At 38.3% G+C, this 21,213-nt stretch overlaps 1 protein-coding gene across 2 annotated transcripts in view; it reads right to left on the reverse strand.

Annotated features, from left to right (window-relative positions):
- The window catches only part of SH2D4B (SH2 domain containing 4B), a 113,587-nt gene that overhangs the window by 38,612 nt on the left and 53,762 nt on the right, over positions 1-21,213 (reverse strand). For both annotated transcript variants that reach the window (XM_054205588.1, XM_054205587.1), the window contains exons 2-4: positions 14,970-15,129; positions 13,701-13,848; positions 3,669-3,813 (exon numbers count right to left, since the gene is read on the reverse strand). In XM_054205588.1, the coding sequence (XP_054061563.1) occupies positions 3,669-3,813; positions 13,701-13,848; positions 14,970-15,070 (394 nt within the window). In that variant the 5' untranslated portion in view covers positions 15,071-15,129. The remainder of the gene's footprint in view (positions 1-3,668; positions 3,814-13,700; positions 13,849-14,969; positions 15,130-21,213) is intronic.

Raw genomic sequence — 21,213 nt, forward strand, 5'->3', positions numbered from 1 at the left:
GAGTACAGCTGGTCAGATGGTACCTGAGCACTTTGTAGCTTGATAGAGTTTGCAGAGGATTGCAAGTGTACTAACAGAATGCCTTTTGCAATATTCAATCAGATGAATATTTATTTCATATTTTTTCATATTATGTTTTGCAGATTCCTTCTCGACTCTCACAGAGGGAGGTCACACTTAGAGACTGTGATATAGGGCATTGGTTATTGAATACTCTAGAAAATGGAACAGCCCGTAGAAGGGTTTAAAACTAATCAGAATATATACACTCCTCTATCTAAGCTTGGCCTTAGTTTTCACTCCTCAGTTTCAAAGAGTAAGAGCTTTGAACAGTGGATGCTTTCAGTCTTTTCCACTATTCATCTTCTCATTTGCCAACCAATATACTTGCTCCATGTATTAACTCACAAATGCCCTCTAAAAAACTCCAACATATATCCACTATATGAAATCAAAGTGTGTAATTGCTCTTACAACGTCTTTTTTTCCTTTTAGTGCTGATTTCTCAAGCTATTCTACGTTTGTTATTTAGTATATTAAAAAGCACTAAAATTATGTATTTCAATTAACACAGCGGTTCTATGGGCTTTTATTGTTGTTTGGCACAATCAGGCAAACAGCAGAAGCAAACTGAACCGAACAACAGAAACTAATATTAGCAACACTTTGGTTATTGCCTTGGCAATAAACAGCTGAGGGATAATGTGATGAGGGGAGATGAATCCTCATCACATTCTAAATTCCATCTACTAAATAAATTAGTAGTGTCATCAATATCACTGCTACATTTGCTCTCCACAATAGCTGCTCTAGCGCTGCTGTTCCTCTTCAGTACTGACCCCCCAGCACTGGTGTCTATGAAGGGCTGACTTCAAGGAGGTAAGGCACAAAGGAGCCTGGCCTTGTTCCTAATGAGCAATACGGTTTCCATTGCAGGTGTGTAGAGACAAAAGACGTTAATATTACATCTGCCTGTAATTCTCTTATGCATTCATGCATTTATTTATCGCTTAGAAAAGTTGACAAGTGGATAGCTTTGCCTAACTTGACTAAATTTCCTCTCAGTGCCCCAAAGGAATATCTGAAGACAAACGGAAAGGGTTATCATTAAAAAGGAAAAAAAAAATAATGTCTGAAACTGAAATCAAAAGTGAAAAAATCTGGTGAACCTGAGGTACTAATTCATTGCATAGCAATTTCAGATGTTCCCACTTCCAAATATTTGTTATTGCCTGTCTGCTGGAGGTTCTGGCTTCTGCAGCAAAGTTAAGAAAACCGAATATGTTAACATTCCTCAGGAAGCTCAATGCAACATCTGACGGCATAGTCTAAACCAGCCAGGAACTGGTTTCAGATAAGGCACTAAACACTGCATCTTCATATCTTAAGTTGTCACACCCATTTGCTAATGGAAGGTTCTAAGCCCTCAAACCAACTGGGATAAATCGAGACACTGAGATAAGCATAAGAGGATAAACAAGGATGTGATACACTCTAGTCATTAGTCTGCAGTTAGTTTAATGCTAAATCAATTACTGATAACAGCATAAACTCTGGCAGCACAGAATTTATAGCAGGCTGCAGGACCCAGCTGTGGTGCCGCCAGCGAGAAGGTGCTGAGCTTTTATTTTGCCACGGCAGCACTATTATTGATGCCCAGGCTCCAGAGCTTGAAATGACGCGAACTGCAGTTGGTCGCCCTTTTGACCACAAGCAGACAGGTCTATAGGTACTGAGGCACGCAGGCTGAAGGTGACAGAGCTCCTTCAGAGCACAAACAATACTCCAAAGATTACACAAGAAAAAATATTGGGGATACGTTATATCCATCAGCATAGGATCCAGTTGAAAGTGTTTTGACAAACCAAGAATGCCATTACAGAAATCACGTTCAAAACCTTTCATAGCTTGTTCCTTTCCTCTCTGCTTCCCTACATCATTCCTCTATTGCGTTTCTGATATCTGTCCCTGTACAACCAGCATTCCTTGAGAAAACCGAGACAATAATTTCAAACCTCAGTTACCTCTTTAATGCAACAGTAAGAAAACGATAGCTGGGTTTAGTAACGTTTACAGTATTTTATTTTATTGACAATTTCAGTGTAAGGATAGGCTGGATTTTAATTTTTTTTATAACGTGGTTGCAACTGTATTTTCTTTCCTTATTTACCATCAATGATATGCTAAAGTACATAACACCATCCTCTATGCTACGTTGCCAGCTGAGGCTAATTGACAATGCCTCATTTTGTACAAAATTAAAATTAAAGGGCTATTTTTTCCCCCAACTCATTCTGCTCTTAAAAAGCCAAAATACAAAAAACTACAGTTTTCCTTTCCGAATAAACACTTACACCTGGATTTAGATAATTCTTTAGGAAATAATTACCTTCTCTTTATTGACAGTGTAATATACAGAGTCTTTATTGATCAAAAATGAGCATAGCCAGCTATGAGCTTGGAAAATTGCACCAGTGTATCTCATATAGATTTAATTCATGTTGAACAGAATGATTCACTATCACATTAATCCCAGGTAATAGGGCTTCAGTAATTAGTCTTCGAGAACTCCTGAACTGATGACTAAAACCATAAAATAAACTCATTGCATATTTTGATACATTTCTTTTACTTCTGTCAGGAAATAAGTAACACTACAGCAATATTTTCTTCCTACTTCATGAGGTATTTCATGCAACACATACTGACTATCGGCTCCCTAAAACTCCACTTTTAGTATTAGTTGATTAACCTTTGTGTTATATATAATTAATATAACAACCTCACATGAGCTAAAACATTCCAATCGTTACATTTCCTTTTTCTGCAGAGTAATCAAATCAGTATAGATATGGCAAATAAAATAATCTTCCCCCCCCAAAAAATGAACAATTCTTATCGCAAACAAATTTCCTACTTCTAAAGCTAACTGTACAGTAGACTCCAAATGCAGTAGACGTACATTTCATTCACAATAACCTATTAAGTCTTATTTACTCATAAAGTGGACCTTTACTTACCTACAGTATGTATACGTATATCTAGTAACATATTTTTTCTGTTCCTTAGAGGCTTTTAAAACTCACTAATGTATTTTTAAATTAATCACAATGATGATATTAGTAAAGAATTTCAGGGTGACTAGAAAGGAACAGCACCTCCATAGCGTGAGATCATGATCATAAGGATATTTTTCAGGGCAACAATCTACGCATTATTTACTGTAATCTTTTGAAATGGAGTTTCAGTGCTGATATCATAGCTTGACCCCATCACCATATGGAAGTAATTAAAATACAGATGAAGACAGATTTTACCTCTTCAGAGACAGTTGAGGACACGCTGTCAAAATAACTGTGTCCAGAATTATTATTACTAAGCCAAAATTGTTAATTAATTACATTAGACAAAAATTAATGATCTCAGTCACTGTACACGAAAAATTTTCTATAAGGCATTGACACAGGTTCTTATTCAGAAAGAAATGTGAAATGTGGTAAACTCACAGTAACTTCTATTTGTCAAGCTGGTAATTTCCTGCAAAATAATACAGCATTTTGCATTGCTTTAGGTAGAAGAGATTTTTGGCAGTATCTTTTTGCATTCTACAAGTCTCTCTTTATTTACTTTTGGAAATGCATTAATCCCGTGAAGGTAATTTTACTCACACTGTTCTTCCCACTCCTGGTCATCGTCACTGTGTTGACTATGCTGCTGAGCTTGCTTGAGGCTCAGATACAACTCTCTTGCTCGGATTTCTTCCTGCTGCCTTATTTGTTCTTCACCCTTTTGTCTTTCCTCTTCTTCTCTTTTCTAGGCAAAATGAAGTAAAACTGAGGTGACTAAAGAGGAAGAATGTGCCAAAAGTTAGGACACTGCTTCAGTTGCTTCCTCCCACAAAGTAGCTACGTTACCTTGGACAAATCACTGTCTCTTCTAACTTTGGGTTTCTCACCTTTCACAACAGGCTAATAGAAGCTTCCTACCTCTTAGGAATTTCTGAGGAAGGTATGTTTGGAGATGCGCGGGTATCACAGCAATAAGGAATACGTAAAGGTATCTAAGACCTGAATCTATATGGAAAACATGTTTTGTCACGTGGCACCAAAGCCTGTGCTATCCTGCAATCCATAAACAGTGCTCATTTTAAGTCCACAGTATTCCCATTGGAGATATCAACGTCACTCCAGCAGTATACACATCATCTACAGAATCCGTAAAATTCAGTAACGGATTTACTGGTGTTCTTAGTTTAGCAACTGTCACGATGTGTCATCATAACCAACGCAGAGAATAACGTCTTCCAAATACCAAGATCATTACATTCTGGAAGACGAGCCAGATCCTTCAGCACACGCTAGTCACTTTGCAAAATGTAGCTAAAAGTAACATACAAAAAAGTTCCCTTCCAAGAAGACCTTAAAGGAGATGGAAATCTGATAAAGATTGCCCCTACATCTGGCCTTCTGCATGCTACCAATAACACGGGAGCTTGATTACTGCAGAAATAGGAATCTGTATCTGTTTTCCAATAAATTTTCCCAATTTCCTTAGGTAGCGAAGAAGCAAATTTAATTCATTCTTCAATTGACCCCCCAAAAAAACGCCAAAACTGAACTTCATGAAGGGTTATTTGTATTATTGAAATAATTTGAATTACGAATAAGAACAGGTGTTTATTTAATTTTATAATGGAACCAACACTATACCCTTTTGGGTAACAAACTGATGGAGAAGAATTTTGTTATAAGTCATTGAGTAAAATCACTCTCAGTTACTAACCTAGTTACCTAACCTAAACTATAACTAAGCAAAGCCCAAAGTAGATTGTGAGTTGTTGCAAAATGTTAATCCTGTCAAATTTCTGGGGTGAAGCAACTGACGGCCAGCTGAATAAAATCTGGTGAAACTCTGCTTTTTACGTTAGGCAGTTTGGGGGAGATCCTTCTGTCTTCCTTAAATAACTTTTGTTTATTAAAGGTCAGATCTTTGCATTTTCCTAACTTTGCACCTTTTCAGTGTGATTTTAATGTTTCACTGCAATGGGACCAGCAATAGTTGAGCACAGGGGAAAAAAACAACCAAACAAAACCCCATGATTACTTTAAACCAGAAAACAATTTTCTCAAATGCACCAACACATTCTATCAATCAGCTGAGCTGATATATTTGACCAAATGTTTAGCTACAGACATTGTACCGGTAATTTCTTTTTTTTTAAGACATGGTATGAAGTAAATTCTGAAAATTATGTTCAGATGGGATTGTGCTCCTGCTCTCAAAGGGGAATCAAACATATTTACCTTCCTTTTTATTATACCATATTTGTGCACTGTGAACTTTGTGGAAGGGCATATTTTCTAAGTTTGAAAACAAACTTTTGTCACAGCAGGATTCACAGCATGACCAAAACAATCCACGGTCTTTTTTAATAAATACTACAAATATGAGTGGAAAGATTTAAAAAATGGCACTAAAACCTGAATTCTATTATTCTCCTAAACTCAGTCTGCGGGTTCAGGAGATGCAAAACAGCTTTCATGATGTTACTCATAATCCTGCAAGAAGTAACTTGCATACCTAATTTTTTTACACGTAGATTGTTCCTGTTCAGTGTTTGAAGATGCTACTTATAGGAAAATTCACACTATATACAAATGTTTGTTATAATTCACTGTCTTTTTAGGCTGAAATGGGTTGAACCATCAAAAAGTTACATTAATTTAGTAAAAGTCTATAATAATTGATTAACACTTTCCTACAGTAAATAGTTTGTGTTTTATAATACATTGGAAAAGTACTCATCCAGAAGTTGTCTGTCCTGTCTTACCACCTGCTAGGGCACAAATACCAAAAGCAGCACAAATATAGTAATATGAACATCCAAACAATGTTATTGTTTAATGCCCCTAAGAGGGATGCATACACGTTTTCCCAATTGTGAAACAGGTATCTGGAATTTCTGTCTAGGAAACAGCAAAAAATCTTTTGTCCACCATAGGGAAGGAAAGGCTTATTTTTCTCTCTTCCGTCCCCCGCCCCCAGTTCTCTCTAGCTCTGCAGAAGTTATCTGTTGTTAACCAGAAATCTGGCATTAAAGGAAGAAAACTCTAATTCTTTTCAGAAGACAGCTTTCCAAAGCAAACAGTATTGCTGTTTGCAACCTCTAGAAGTTCAGTGAGGGCCAGAAGCAGCAGGAGAAGTCTGGACTCTTTGATTGTTCTGGTCGTGGATCACAACAGCATGTTTAAGGAAGAATGACGTGTTATATTTGCATGAATATGGAAATAACAGTGTAAATCCAAGTGTGAATAAACAAGGACAGGTGTCTTGAGCGTCACAGGGTTGGTTTACTTTGGAATAGTCAGCCAGCTGACACGGCTCTAAATGCTTTTGTCCACTGACAATTCAAAAAGACTGAAAAGAAGTAAGCAATTTAGCAGTGACAAGCAACGCCATCTTCAGAGTGGGAAAATGAAACAAATGCAAGTCTCCACCCTTTGAAAGAGCGCAACCACTTTTCCATTTCCCTAAGTAACATAAAACAACATTTCACCATTTAGCATAGCTGAGCTCCCCCAGTTTACACCAGCAGAGGATCTGGCTTCTTGATAATACAACAAATCAAAAGACATGAAATATTGGGTATTAATAGTGATGTACCTGTGTAGAGAATAATAGTTCCATAACACACATGATGTACAATAAATTAGGCTGATCTTATTATTTCTGAGAAAGAAAAGCCTAGTTTTGTTCTTCAATCAATTTTTTATATTTTAATGCTAGTATATTTGATTATTTCTAAATTCATCCTCCCATTGTTATCTCCCGAGTCCTAAAAAGATTAGCTGAGTGGGCAGTTCATTATTTTTGAAAAGGCAATGCTTTTAGGAAGCACTGATTTCAAAGCCCAGGAGCTTCTTCAGAATAAAAAAAAAATAAATTAAAAAAATAAATTATATTTTTACATATCCCATAGAATTAAGGATTCTATATATCAGTTGCTAGTAAATGGCTTTATTCTCTTCTTGGAAAAAGTATGCAATCAGCTATTCTTTATTCTTATAAGGAGAATATTTATTTACTTAGCTTCACTGCCTAAAAAATCCAATATATCTAGGCTATCTTTTCAGGAAGATGGACAGACACAGGGGTAATCCCTGAATCACACATGAGTTTTGTCACAAGTTTTGTTTTTTTAATATAGCTACAGTTGAAGCATTTGTAGTAAAAACATGAAGGTGTCCAAAAAAAACAAATCAAAAAAACAACAAATCAGAATTCAGGTGGAGTTTGAGTTCTCAATGGAAAGCAGTAATGCCTACTAAGAAAATTCTACTTTTTTTTTTTTTTTAGTGAGAAGGAGATTTACATCAAAGAAGAAATAATAAGAACAACAAAAGCCTCAAATGCTGATACTTGATTCTGAATTCCGAAAACTTTTTCATCTCATTTTCCTTTTTAAGGGAAGCAAAATTTTAAATAAAATTTTGAATTTTATTTATTCAAATTAGCCCATGAATGCATGTGCAAGTATATTGTGCAACTCCTTAAAGGTGCGCGAGGAGAAACAACCCTTGTTAGTATGACGCAGGAAAGAAAACTCATCGGTTTGTCAAGTATGAGTAAAATGTGTGTGTTTATATTTAAAATGAACAGCAGTTGAACTTTTCACATTTACTCCACTGGAAGAATAGAGCAACCAGTTTATCTGCTTCTCCCTGTGAACCCAACTCTGCACACCAGAGCTAAGAGTGAAGAGCTATAATAATCTTGTTGATTACAAGTTGTGAGAGGTCGTATCGTGTGCCGTTACCCTGTCAGCTCTTCCAGTATAGTTAAGGAGGTGACAATTCAGTACGTGGTTGCAAATTGCCAGGAAATACTAACCTGCTGCGACGAATCTCACTGGCAATTCAATAGGCAGCAGTAATCTTCTCCAGTTTTAACTCCACGGGAGAATTTGAACATGCTAAATGATCTTATCTAGCCTCTGGCAGTTCAGCATTTACCACAAACTTGTTACTTGTTACTGTAATTGTGTGCATCACTAGCTTTACTACAGCCAGCTCTGAATAATGTTCAATATTAGCAATGGTTAGCTTCTAATGTATCAGTCCAATGCAGATGAGAGGAGATTAGGTCAGCATTTATTTTTTGCCGCAGAAAGATTTTTTTAAAAATGCACTGAGGAAAAGCCAAAATACAGCAATTTTTTTTTTTTTTTTTTTTTAACAATGGAAAACTGAGTTTCTGGCTGCCATGGCTCCTGGGGTCTCTCTGGGGAGTTTTATAGAATGCAGGGCAGCTGAATGACTGCCATCCTGCTCAGGGCAAAACCTACAAGACATATTTGTTACAACAGCCCCCTCCGAAGCATGGGATGCCCGGTATTCCCTCAATGCTTCGGGCTGGCAGGAAGAGTCTTGGCAGCCCCCGAGAGCTGCAGCTAGTCAGCTCCTTACAGCTGCTCCGAATCTCCTGAGACCCCTCAGCAATCATCCCTGCGCCATGGCAGACATTCCGGCTGCCTGCCACAGAGATGAGAGCACAGCTCCTCTTCAGACCTGAGCCCTTAGGACTCCCTGCTGTGAAGAAGGGAATGTGGAAACCCCAGGGTCCCCGGCTCCAGGACAGCCTGTTGTCAGCAAGGCTGACACAGCAGGATGAATCCAGAGACCGGCGTTCTCCACAAACCCACCTGACAGTTTCCAACAGAGCTGTGAGTGAGTATCAGCAGAAATACGTCCAACTCCTTACCAACCTTTTTCTGAAAAAATTCCCTCACCTGCCTCAGAAAATAAAGTGTTTGCAGAGACATTATTTTCTTCTCTACTACCGGTGTCTCAAAAGGAACAGAGGGTTTGCATCACTTCACTGTGCAGGTATTTGCACAGAGACAAATATACAAAATGGAGTCATGCTTTATGTAGAAGAAGTTATGTCTCCATCACGGATATGCCCCAGGACACGCTGTTCACACACAGCTCGTGTAGGGAGGTAAAAACACTCTCTGGTTCACAAAGACCCTCTTTTAGATGAGACAGAAGACAAAGCTAAGGCCCATTCCTGATTGGGAGATGTACTGCATGTGCTGGAGCAGACTCTGCTTGGGTAACTTGCCATAGATCCAGTGACAACCTACTAAGAGTTTGTCTCTGGATCTTAGGGACGCTTCACAGCTTGAATTCCTGATATGTAAACTATCCTTATTAATGGCTCAGATTTTCCCATTTACCCATGGAAAATGTAAGAGCTTCGATAGTTTTCACTAGTGATCCAGCAGATGTCATTACTGATGTCACTGGGGAAAAGATTTTTCTTTAAAATTAATGTCACAGTTCCTCACAAGTAGGATAGAAAACCCTGAAGACCACATTCCCAGGAGAAACTAACAGCTGCCTCACTGTTAAAGAGACAGCTCTATAGAAAAAAAGAATTTCTGAACTGAGGTCGCACAAGAGAAAACAAAACTAAGCATTACTGAATTATTGTAATTGTGATTGAATGGACCCAACTGAGGCATTTTCAGAATGAACTGGGTGTCAAGCCCCATCAAGAAGCTGTTGTCATATTCCTGGACTCTAAATATGCTGTCCTTGGGAAAGAGTTCAATGATTTCTTGGCACAGCAATGCACAGAGCTGAACTTACAACTTATCTGCACTTAAACATAACCAGCCCACTCAAGCGCTGGATGTTTACTTGGAGACAAGAGGGTTTTTGAGATCAGGACAGAACACTTACTGTTCTATCATAAGGAGCCCACAGTACTGTAAGTGGCAATGGTGACATTTTACTGTATTCCTAAACTCCACACGTGGCAGCAATTGTCTGAAGAATCAGGTCCACAGCACTTTTGGGCACAGTAAAGCACTCAGATGTGTGTTGAAAGCCCATCCAAGTCAATGGGACTGAAGTGTGTCCCTTCTATTACGCATAAGTTGTCTTTATTAGAGACTTCCTGAACTGAAGCACTAATTATCCTGTTCCTCTCTGAAGGTTGATTGTAAACCTGTTGTCTTTGATGAGAACAGAAACAGCCAGGACATAGAAACTCTTGGATCCACGTCTTCAAAAAAGCTCACTTCACTGACCACAATCCCAACTGGAATTAAAGGTCATCAACTTGCATCCAAAAAAAGAAAAAAAATTGTGGAAGGAAATAATAATGCACTGTTACTGTCCTGTTGCCTATCAAGAGAATAAGGATTATTTCTCCTTAAGCGCCACTGCCATTAAAACTCCCACTAAATATTTTTTTATGAAGAAAAATAATGCCAATAGAAGTTTATATGCAGCTTTTGGTTAACACACATTTCACCTCCCAAGGAATTTTTAAGAAGCAATTTAGCTTTATTGTCAACTGTGCTTATATTATTAAATTTGGCAGGTATCTGATGTTGTCCTACAGATAGTACTTTACTACTAACGTTCTCTTGCTTTATGCAGACCACATGAAGAGGAAGCTGAGAGAATATCTCTCTGTTCTTTCTAAATGTAGCTGAAGGATACCAGCCACCCCTGGCTGGCTGACACTCATACCTTTAATTTGCCCTAGCTCTCACATTGTTCATGACTCTTAATGACAACAACTGATAAGAATAGGAAATTATGCCTATGATCTCATAGCCTTTGTGAATTAGCAAAAAGATTAATGATAGTAATTGGCTCTCTTATTTGTCCTTTGCAATAGCTGTCCTTAAACTGCAAAAATAGAGCAGTCAACATTTATATTCTCGCTTCATAAATTAAAGGCATTTCTGCTTAAGAAACACCAAGGAAAGCAATACTTTTCTAATAGTGCTGGAAAAGGAAGCAGGGATCATCGTTCACTTTGATATGTGAGATATCATTTATCTAGTGCAGACAGCCCTAAAGTCCCATGATAGGTCAAGAGGAATAAAAGTGTTTTAAAAAGGAGTGTTTGTGATACAATATGGTTAGAAATTAAATACATCAGCAAAAGCACAGCGTTTCAATCTCCCGAGTCAAAACGCTTCATGAGGATGAAGCATTAGCAAAGACTGAACTTTTCATACCCCAGTTTGGAGACCACTTTAAACACAGTCTGGCCATCATCACAGAAGGATGATTACCAATGCATTAAATATTTTAAACCTGTTAAAGTGGGCTTGCGAACTGATCTGCATCTCATTCCACACCCTGAATCATTTATGAAAGGTATATTTCCTCATGATTTCAATGATTGCAGTCATACATGAGTAGATTCATTAATTCGTCTTTTTCTCGATGCCTTAGTTCTATTCACTTTTTGTAGTTGGAGGTAGATGCCAGAAACATAACTTTTCTATTTTCCTGTCTAGGTACCTTTTCACTATTTCAGCCTGTAAATGTTTCATGTACCTCCTCCACTGCACAAGAGTAGTTATAAAAAGGGTAAAATGGGAAGGAGAAGGAAAGCCAAGCGAGCTTAAATAAGCCACTGGACAGAAGTTAACAACTCCCCCATATTAAGTTGTGAGATTTACTTGCCTTTGAAATGCCTTTACCGTTTTTAAGTAGTTCTACAGCACTATGTATGAGATCTGCTCTTTCAAGACCAAGTAATAGATAAGCTGCTTTTCTGAGTAGCAAAGGTGTGGTGTAATAGTACCAGGGATCGATCCTGCATTTGGGTCTCTGCTGGTGGAACCCTATGTTAGTCCACATCCCTCCTGACAAATCTCAAACTATAGACCTAACTGAAGACCCAGGGCTGGAAGTGTAATTAGACTAGGTTGTATTAATCACCGAATGCCAGGAGCACACTCAATAAAAGGGTGTTTAAAAAATAACCACCACATAATGTCTTCTTTCCAAACTCATTCTTGAAGCCAAAATGTTAATTTCTGCTGGGTCTTGTCTTAAAAATTTTAGTCCATTTATTTATTTTTTTTGCAAATATTCTCTTCAAATGCTTGATTTAAAGGAAACCGTAGGGAAAAATAAGGGTTTCTGTTTCTTTGATAAAATAAAGATATTGGCAACTTTATTAATAGGGCCAAAGAAATCCTGGCCAAAGCTTAGTATTTGAAATTCAAAGTAGAAACTGAACCAAATACTCATCCCATTTACAGCAGTGCGATTCTTGCTCCTAGCAAGCACACGGTTGGATGGAGGATACCTGCTCACTTCCCGAGAAACAGTGGGAACACAGATCACTGTGACATTACCTTTCCATCAACGTGGAAACGAGCAGAATTTGGTGCCATTCCTTTTAAACTGTATCAACTGAAAGACTAGTTTTCCTTAATAGAAAATGATTACTGCTTGCCACTAAGAGTCTCACAAGTTGCTCACTTTGCTTTTTGAAAAAGTCTATTTGAAACAGAAGAACAATAATGAGCTTGTGGACACTGACCCCATCAAGTGCACTGTAAATCAACCACAGAGGTATAAGCGAACAGGCCTGTATCAGTCTTTGTTCATGAGAGCTTTGCTTTCTGAAAAGCAGAGGAAACAGTGTTTAATTAGTCGCTCTGCTCATTATTCATACATTAACAAATACACTTGAAAGGTATAGTTTCATTACTCGTTGACACCAAATTTCAAAGGCCCTGTTCTCTCCTACGAATTCAAATTAATTGTGCAAAGGTAAATCAGCAACTTTGTGCAGAGGAGGCCACAGGAACTGCGCTTGCTTTGTGCTACATAACCACCCGCAAATCCCAGTCCCACTGTTTATAGAATGACAAGTAACTTGCTGACTCCAGCTTGTAATCAAACTGCATAAATTTAACACTGAGGTTTTCAGCATTCCTCCCATCACAGAGGGACAAGGCGGGAGTCTATCTCCACTTTCTACACCTTTAATCACCGTCCCAGGATGGGGGGAAATGACATAGCAAGCTGTCCGCAGGGGAGAGGCGCACAGACAGACGTTACTGGATGTAGATCTCCTAGAAGTCATACTTTGCTACAGGCTTTCTCCATGGAAGCCCAGCCTCACCAATCTTGTGCAGCCCCAGAGTGCACACCCCAGACTCAGAAGACTGTGATAACTTTCCTGCACACTAAATCAATTATATTTTGTTTTCTCATTTCTAAACAAGTTTTTAACTTTATAAAGTAATATGAGAAAGGTAGACAGAGGTCTTCTTTTCCTGTTTAGTTTTCAAATTGTTATTTTCAACAAAAAAATGTGAAAAAATATTCTTGCAAGCAAGCATTAAAATATTATAGGTGAGCTCATAGAAAATACATGACGAAGTTAATAAAAATCAGGCAAATTAACTTCTCCCAGCAAAGCCAACTGGACTTTTCCCATATGTTGAGTAGGAGAAGGATCCACCCCTTGTTATCTTAAAGAAAGTAGTGACAGAATTGTCAAGTTAAAAATGTGAACAACTCCTCTGAAATACACAAAATATGTTCAAGCAAACTTAAAATGAGACATTTGACAATTGTACATTTTTCCCCCCAGTATGATTCACTCAGCACAGCTGACTGAACAATTCTGTAAATGTGTGAGCTGAATAACCGGTTTGATTGTCCTGACACTTTTGAATGAGATATGTAATTTTTTCACATCACTCACCCAGCTGTTCTGGTGAACACCATGTAGCTATTTGTATATTCCAGGACAAAAAATTACAATTCTGGGTTTTAAAGCTTATTAATAAACATGCACTGAAGGTGACAAGAACTTTGAATCTATATAAAAACACTATTTAAAAAGCTAAATCATTCTATGCAAACCTTCAGTTCCTCCTGAATTTTTTCCTCCTCCAATTTGGCAGCTTTCCGATCTTCTATTTCTATTTTCCATTTTTCTGCCACTATTCTCGCTTTTTCTTGAGCCATAGCATCCCGGAATTTCTTTGTAATTTCAGCCTCCTTTTGTCTCCTTCAGAAAAGAATTTGAAAATAAGATTCATTTAAGATGCTGATTATTTTTTTTTTTAAATCGAGGATCAATACTTGCTCACTGGTTGCAACAAATAATTAGCATAAGACTTCATGGAAATACATAAGGAAAGAATTAAAATGTATTTAACAAGAGACCTACCACAAATCAGATTTGACAAAACTATCCGGAAAACAGACATTTTCAATTTTTGATAAATGACTAATTAAAATAGCACCTTCTAAATTAGAGAAGTATTTCTTGGATGTCTCTGAGTCATACCCTATATTTTTCCTTCCCTGGCTGAAAAAATAGATTTTTCTCTCAGTCTAGCAAAGCATGATCGGGAATTTATTGTCTCTCAAATATCAATGCAAATGTCTGCCAAATTCTCGCACTAGATCGTTTACCAGTACTGACGATGTAAAAGGAACGCAGAGCACAGGTTGGACCTCTTAATCCCCGCTTAAGTATGCAATCACTATAAGCAAGAAGACTCTCATATGAAAAGGAATAACATAGAATAATCTGATATTTAAACTGTCGCTTTTCAGTGCTGCACTACAAAAGGAAGTGCAGGAGGCAGGTGGCCTACTTCCCAACAATATCAAGCATCAAAACACTTTTGAATCTCTCCCAAAGCTGGAAGAGGCCCTGCTGGAAACACCAGCATGGCACTTGTGTAATCAGTTTCTGAACTGCTGGGATAAGAACTAATACAAGCAATATGCAAATGAAACCAATTTCAAAAAGGATTTTATGCACCACATCTCCACTGTGGGCATAGATGTGTGATACAACAAACATTCTTAATTCAATCATCTCACAACCAGATTGTTTCATTTTTATTTATTTAGAAACTGGTCGATGATTTAGAAAAATTCCCCAAAAGAAAAACGTTTGCTTCACTTTTTTTTTTGTGAAAGAGGGGTTTTGTTCTTCAGTATTCAATAAAAATAAAATTACATTTTTCATGTGCTGAAAAATTGCCAAAACAAGTGAAAGCAAATGTTCACAAAACATACTTACCAATTTCACCCACCATTACCTGTCACCTTTCTACAAGGCCATGTTTCCCATTATGTCAAGTGGACCCTGAATTCAGATTCTTAAATCCTCACCATAGTTCTTCTGCCTCCTTCTGTGCTTGTTGCCTGGCTCGCTCAGCTATTAGCTCCTCTGATATCTGTTCATACGGCTTGTCACCTGGGGCTTCTCCCATAACCCAGACCCAGACCTCACCATCCTTCCCGCGTAGCCACTGCACGTGTTTGCCATTACCTGCAACAGCCACCAAGAAGAAACAAATATTATAAATACTGGGTCAAATTCTTAAGTAAATATAGATGAAAAGATGAGAAATCTGAAATTTAGAACCATTAAGCTTGCAATTCACAATTCAGAACAAAACGTTACCAAGAAGTTGGATGAAATCTTCAGATTTGATCAATCTACCATGCTGGGGGAAAAAAGGGTTTGTACACTCCAGATCACACAATCTTTAAAGACTCACTGTCCCACAAAAATAAGGAATTATTAATTCTGACATGCATTTCCCAGAATCTAGGTATTATGATCCCTTTTGAATTTTTATAAGTGTATTTTCTTGCTTTACTCAGCAAGGGATGAACAAAGAGAATGGAAAAAGAGATGGAGTGACAACAGCAACCAATGACATTATGCTTCAGCACTGCTTCAGCACATGGAGAATGCCAAGTGTCGAGCATACAGACACTTCATCGAAACACCTGCAAAAAATCCAGGAATTTTGTGCTCCCACTGCGTGAAGGAGGAGTTTGAGAAAGCCTGCATAATCAGAGCACACCGCTCAGCACTGCAGGAGCTTTTCTGGTCAGGTAAGCAGTTGAAAGGGATTAAGTTTCTGGCTCAGTTTTCATGAAAGACACCATGCAAAAATCTATGGTTACTGTGTTGACAGAGCGTTTTTAAAAACCCTAAAAAAGCCTGCATGCTCTTCTCATCTCACAAAATAGACTACTTTTGGTGAACCTTCATGTCCAAGAATCAACTACAGCATCCTGCTGACGACACTAGCTTAGATCCTATCTGAATACATCTTCATAGTCACATACACTACCTGATTTAATACGTTTTGGTCTTTTCCTTCTGCTTTTATACATATAACTCACAGGTATTTTATGCGTTTTAGAGGTTCATACTAAGAAACTGATAGAGACACCTCTCATGCATCCATTTTGGTTTTATTTCTTGCAAATTTGTTGAAACTGTTCTTCACAAAAGGAGATTCCACCACAAAGACCATTGCCAGGGTAGACAATGGATGTATGTTAAAGAACACAGACTAAAAGGCCACAAAGGCTCAGCATTTCATCTTGCTTCCCTTATATTACAGTCCACTAGATTTCATCTACTGAGGTTAGTAAATTGTGTGTGGCCACATAGTTTCTAAAAGGTATCCTGTCTCATTTGAAAACGTAAAGAAATGGACAGTTTGCCATTCTTCTAGGTAGTTTTTCTCTGATGCTCCCATAAGAGTCAAAAGAAACCTGGTCCTACTTGAACAGTCAGTCTTCGCTTCCTGTCTTTCTCTACTAGCATCTGCTTTGCTACTCTCACCTTCAACTACCTCTTGTTCTGCAGTAGGAGTATCCATTTAACCAGATTAAGTTTCCCGATGCACAATCAATAAAGTGTTTTTGACATCCCAGACCGAAGAGAGAAAACTGCAGGAGGGAAGGAAGCGGGGCTGTTGACAGCAGGCAGGGCCAGTGTCAGCCCACACTCGCAAGTGTTGACAATCTGAACGGAAGGCAACTAACATATCAGATCTCGCAATGAAAGCTAATATTCTATATCGAATTTGAAAATGTGATTTGTACGAATACCCAGTGTTGGCCTAACGGTACTGACTTAAAGTGGGGGTGGAAATTTAAGCTAATAAGGTTTTCCTTCAATAACGCCCAAAAGCATTTGCTCTTTCACAGTCTATCACATTATGTCTCAGGTTATAAATGTGAATATATTTTATTGTGGTTCCTATTCTGCGCATTTCTGTGTTCCTGTCAGCACAACATTTCCATCGTATTTTTTGGACGCAGCCTTTGAACACCGTCTGCTGAGAACGGACTGGCCATATCAGTATTTGTCCACAAGGTTTTCACCTACTGCATTTCATGATAAAGTATCTTGAGGAGTATGGGATGATTTCCCAGGAGTACCGATCCCACATTACCAATGCAGCTTTTGTTTTAAAAGTGGCCCATGTCCCCTTTCCTGCGAGGAATCTAGATATCCTAATTGTTCTCCTTTATTTAGTACTTAAAAGAAAACATTGCAAACAACATGCCTCGTGTTAATTTATTTGTATCATAACTGGTTGATACCACGTACTTCTAGTGTTCTGAGACAACTTCACTACTTCTGCTCATTTATGGGCTTACCCCCTTGTAAAGAGAATTTTAAAAAAACTTTTCAGGCAAGCAGATAAATTTTATCTTTGCTTCTTTACAGGCTTTTTGTGCCAAAGAGTTATTAATATGTTTCTCAGAGGCACAACTTACCCATACTACCCAGACCCGTAAAACAAATAGTTGATTTGTAGACATGTCTTGAGAAATTGTTCTCTCTCTTCCTTTTAAAACAATGGATCTCTCTTCTAAAGCTTAGACAGTAGATGTATAAACTCTTTTGAAAACATTGGTATAACATATTGTTGGTTCAGCACTAACTACTATACAGTACAGTATACTACTGTATACACATCCATAGTTCAAGTTGAAAGATAACAGCAGTATCAAACAACCAGGCAATTTTAAGCTTCAGCATTAAACAGACAGACCTCCACATGTGCAATTTTAAAACAACTGGAATTGAGCACATATGCCTTTATTCAGGTTTTTCTTTAGAACAAGAGAACGTCTTTTTCACATCCAGCACCCTTTCTATCTTACTTGAAGAAATGATTCCCATGCAAATCTTCCCTTGAACCTACACTCCCATAAAGTTGGAGATGGGGGTTTTACTATACAATCTGACCATAAAACACGGTAGTTTCTTAGCACAGAATAACATCAAAAAATGAGCATGCAGGAAAGGAAATAAGCAGCTCAGGGAGAAAATCTGACACTGTAAAAACAGAATTTCTGCCATACAAAAAGCCTTTGCAGCCGGCAGAGTCGGGTTCAGAGTGGTCAATGTCAGGGCTAACGATACTGGGCTTGCACTTTTAAACTGTAGAACCAATTGCAAGATCTGAGCTGAAAGTACAGAAAATTATTTTCCTTAATATTTTTAGGAAACTAGTGTTATCTGCTTTGCAGAGGGCTGATTATAATAAAATAATTTCTGCTTTAAGATACCTCTCAAGTATTACATTTTTCTGCAAAATAAGATATTTTGTTAACACACTTTATTTCCAAATAGGAAAAAAACCAACCAACCAAACAGAAAAATTCAACTAAGTCTAAAAGGAAGAGACAGGTCCTGACTAAACAAATTTGAAATCTAGGTGAGAAAGAGGCAAGGAAACGTCATGTTTCCTGTTCAGAAGCAAGCTTCTCAGGCCAGTCACAAAGCCTAATGCAGAGTCAGGAAATAAAAATTAAATCTCTCGAGTTCCAGTTTTGTGCCTTGACCGCAAAAGTACTTCTCCTGGAGAGCCTGTGGCAGGCTGCAAATAATTACCATTAGGAAGTAGTGGACATCAAAATTAGTCTGGTTCAGATAGTAGAAATGAAAGTGGTTTAGAAACAAATACTGCTTTATCAGGAAAACGTACTGAATAATTTACCAAGTCTTTTCCATCTCTACTCTTCAGACCAACGATTTATCAGCTGTAGTATTCTACCAGGTTTTTTGTCTAAAACAACTCTGTAGCACCACAAGAAGGCAACATTAATTCCTGCAGTTCTTTTCACCTTCGTCGTGAATTAGTATCTCCCATGGAGTTCCCCTAAACATATATCTATACCTTTTTGAGACCAGTAAATTGGATATTGCTCCTTACTCGAGCCAAATGTAAAATCAGGTACCACAAATTTGCAGCACAAAGGGATCCTAGTGACAACACAAATTTGCATCTATAAACGTACACAACCAAAAATAATACCAAGTCATGTTTTCTATTTGTTGGTATTTATGCAGTCAATTCTATAACAGCAATGAAAGTATAAAACAATGTCCTAGAGATCAATAGGGCCTAAAATAATTATTAGTCTTTACTAGGAGCGCAACTAATTTCATACACACTCAGAGAGTGCTGGAGTGCAACCATGAATCATTTGGCACCACAGGCTGCTCTTGGCCTTTGTGCTGCCCCCAGGACATCCCTGGCGTGGGCAGGGTGTCACTGCTGCCACAGCTGAGCGCTGCCAGAAAGCCCCAACGCTGCCAGCCACCTTGGGAGGGAGAGAACGCAGCTTCTGAAGGTGCACGGGAGGCGGAATCCTGGCTACAGGCAATGCTCAGGCTAAAACAGGCTACAATTCCAATCACTTCAGGCTTCCACATTGTGACTAAGGCTTAAAACGAATGGAGTTACGGAAAGGAGAACTGGGCCTTTTCTTGCCTCCGCTCATCAGGACAGAGGAGCAGAACCACAGATTGGGTTTGGGGATTGTGGGGGTTGTTGTTTGGGTTTGGTGGGGTTTTTTGTTTGGTTGGTGGGTTTTTTGTTGGGTTTGTTTGGTGGTTTTTTTAGTGATGGTTTTGGGTTATATCTGGCTTCATTATCACGCATGTTTCTAATTAAAAGTGCTTCAAAAATAACAGTAATCAGAGCAAATGGAATACTACTGGAGTCAGCTTCCTTCCTCCAAGCCTGTTCGTCATTGCTTTAGCAGTTTGAGCATCCCTGACTATTCCCATTTGTGATCCATCTCCAGTGCTTACAAGGGAACTACTCCAAGGACCATTAGAGGCCTGATTTGGTGTCAAGTCTCCCAGCTGTGCTGCCACTTAGTCACTGTTTGCCTGCTTAGTCCAGCAAAATGAGAGAGCTCCAAGTAACCCTGACTGCTTTTCTGTCATGGGGAATATTACAGGCTGCGTCAAATGTAAATTCAGAAAATTAGAAGATCGTTGATTTATAATCTCAGAAAGATGGAATAGCATTCCAAGTCTGCTTTAACTTTCTCAAAAGAGTCTGCTATTTCCATGAACAGTCTTGTTTCTCTGAGGTTGGACTTCCCACCATAGTTCTACTTGGAAGCTAGAGATCTCTGCAATAACAATTGACTCTCCTTCCTCGCTCCCTGGAAGGTTTTGTAGTCATACAAATATCCTTTAACTCTCTCTTTAAAAAACATTCCTTTTCTTTTCTCTCTCTCTGCGATAGAAAAAGGCTCCTGAAACTTATTCTGCATTTGAAACAGGCTGCATGAGCATTCACTGCTGACATCAAGCTGGTCAGCCTGATCTACTTTTGTCATTCAGAGATAAACTGTAGCTTGTGGAGTTTGGTGTGTTTGTAGGGTTGGGTTTGGGTTTTTTTGTTCTTTTGGAGTTTAGATATCTGCTATACTTTGGTCTAAGCACATTGTGTTTTACATGAGATTTTACCCGTGGCTTTCCGAGCACAATTTGTATGGCTTCTTTAAAGTAGAAGCTTGAAGTCTGATATTCTGCAGTGTAGATCAGGTTCCATCCAGAGCTTCATTAGTTGCAGGACATGCGTTAGAAGCACACTGATTAGGATGAAAATGAGAACGTGAACTTTAGGCTGTTCTCAGTTCCTTGAGCTTACCCAGTATAAGGTTTGGGGGTTGTGGTTGTTTTTGTTTGTTTGTTTTTACTACAAACACAAACACACAATTTCACTTCTTTCTAAGGAGAAAACCTAGGAAATTACTGTGTACGTTTCCGAGAGACTGTTCAAAGGACAGAATGCACTTTTCCAAACATTAACTGCCATAAATCCATTAATATACATGTAGAATAATTAGGTGGTAATAATGAAAGAAATGAAAATAACATAATCTGACAATAAATTGAAGATCTTCTATAATTAATTCTATGGTCTGCCCCTGTTAATAGTCATAGGACCATGAACCCCTCTCAAGAATCCATTCAAGAGCCCCCGTCACTTCAATTCTTCAAACAAGTAAATGGGGAAAAATTCAGAACTGCTTAAGCATCCCCCCAACATTTCAGTTTACACACCCTCCAATTTCAACACTGGGTTGCGTGCCTTTCTATTTAAAGAAGGATTTGCAGAGGGAGAAAGACGTTAAGCTGATTTACATTAACATATCAATAAGGGTTGCGGGATCTCAGCATTGCTAAAAAATCAGCCTTCATAGCTCTCCAGCTGCTTCCTGATCATATAACAAACTCAATCTTCTGTTTATGGAATTACAGCCTGTTACCATGGAAATAATTATGCTG

The sequence above is a fragment of the Rissa tridactyla genome, chromosome 6 (assembly GCF_028500815.1).
Source record: "Rissa tridactyla isolate bRisTri1 chromosome 6, bRisTri1.patW.cur.20221130, whole genome shotgun sequence".
Lineage (NCBI taxonomy): Eukaryota > Metazoa > Chordata > Aves > Charadriiformes > Laridae > Rissa > Rissa tridactyla.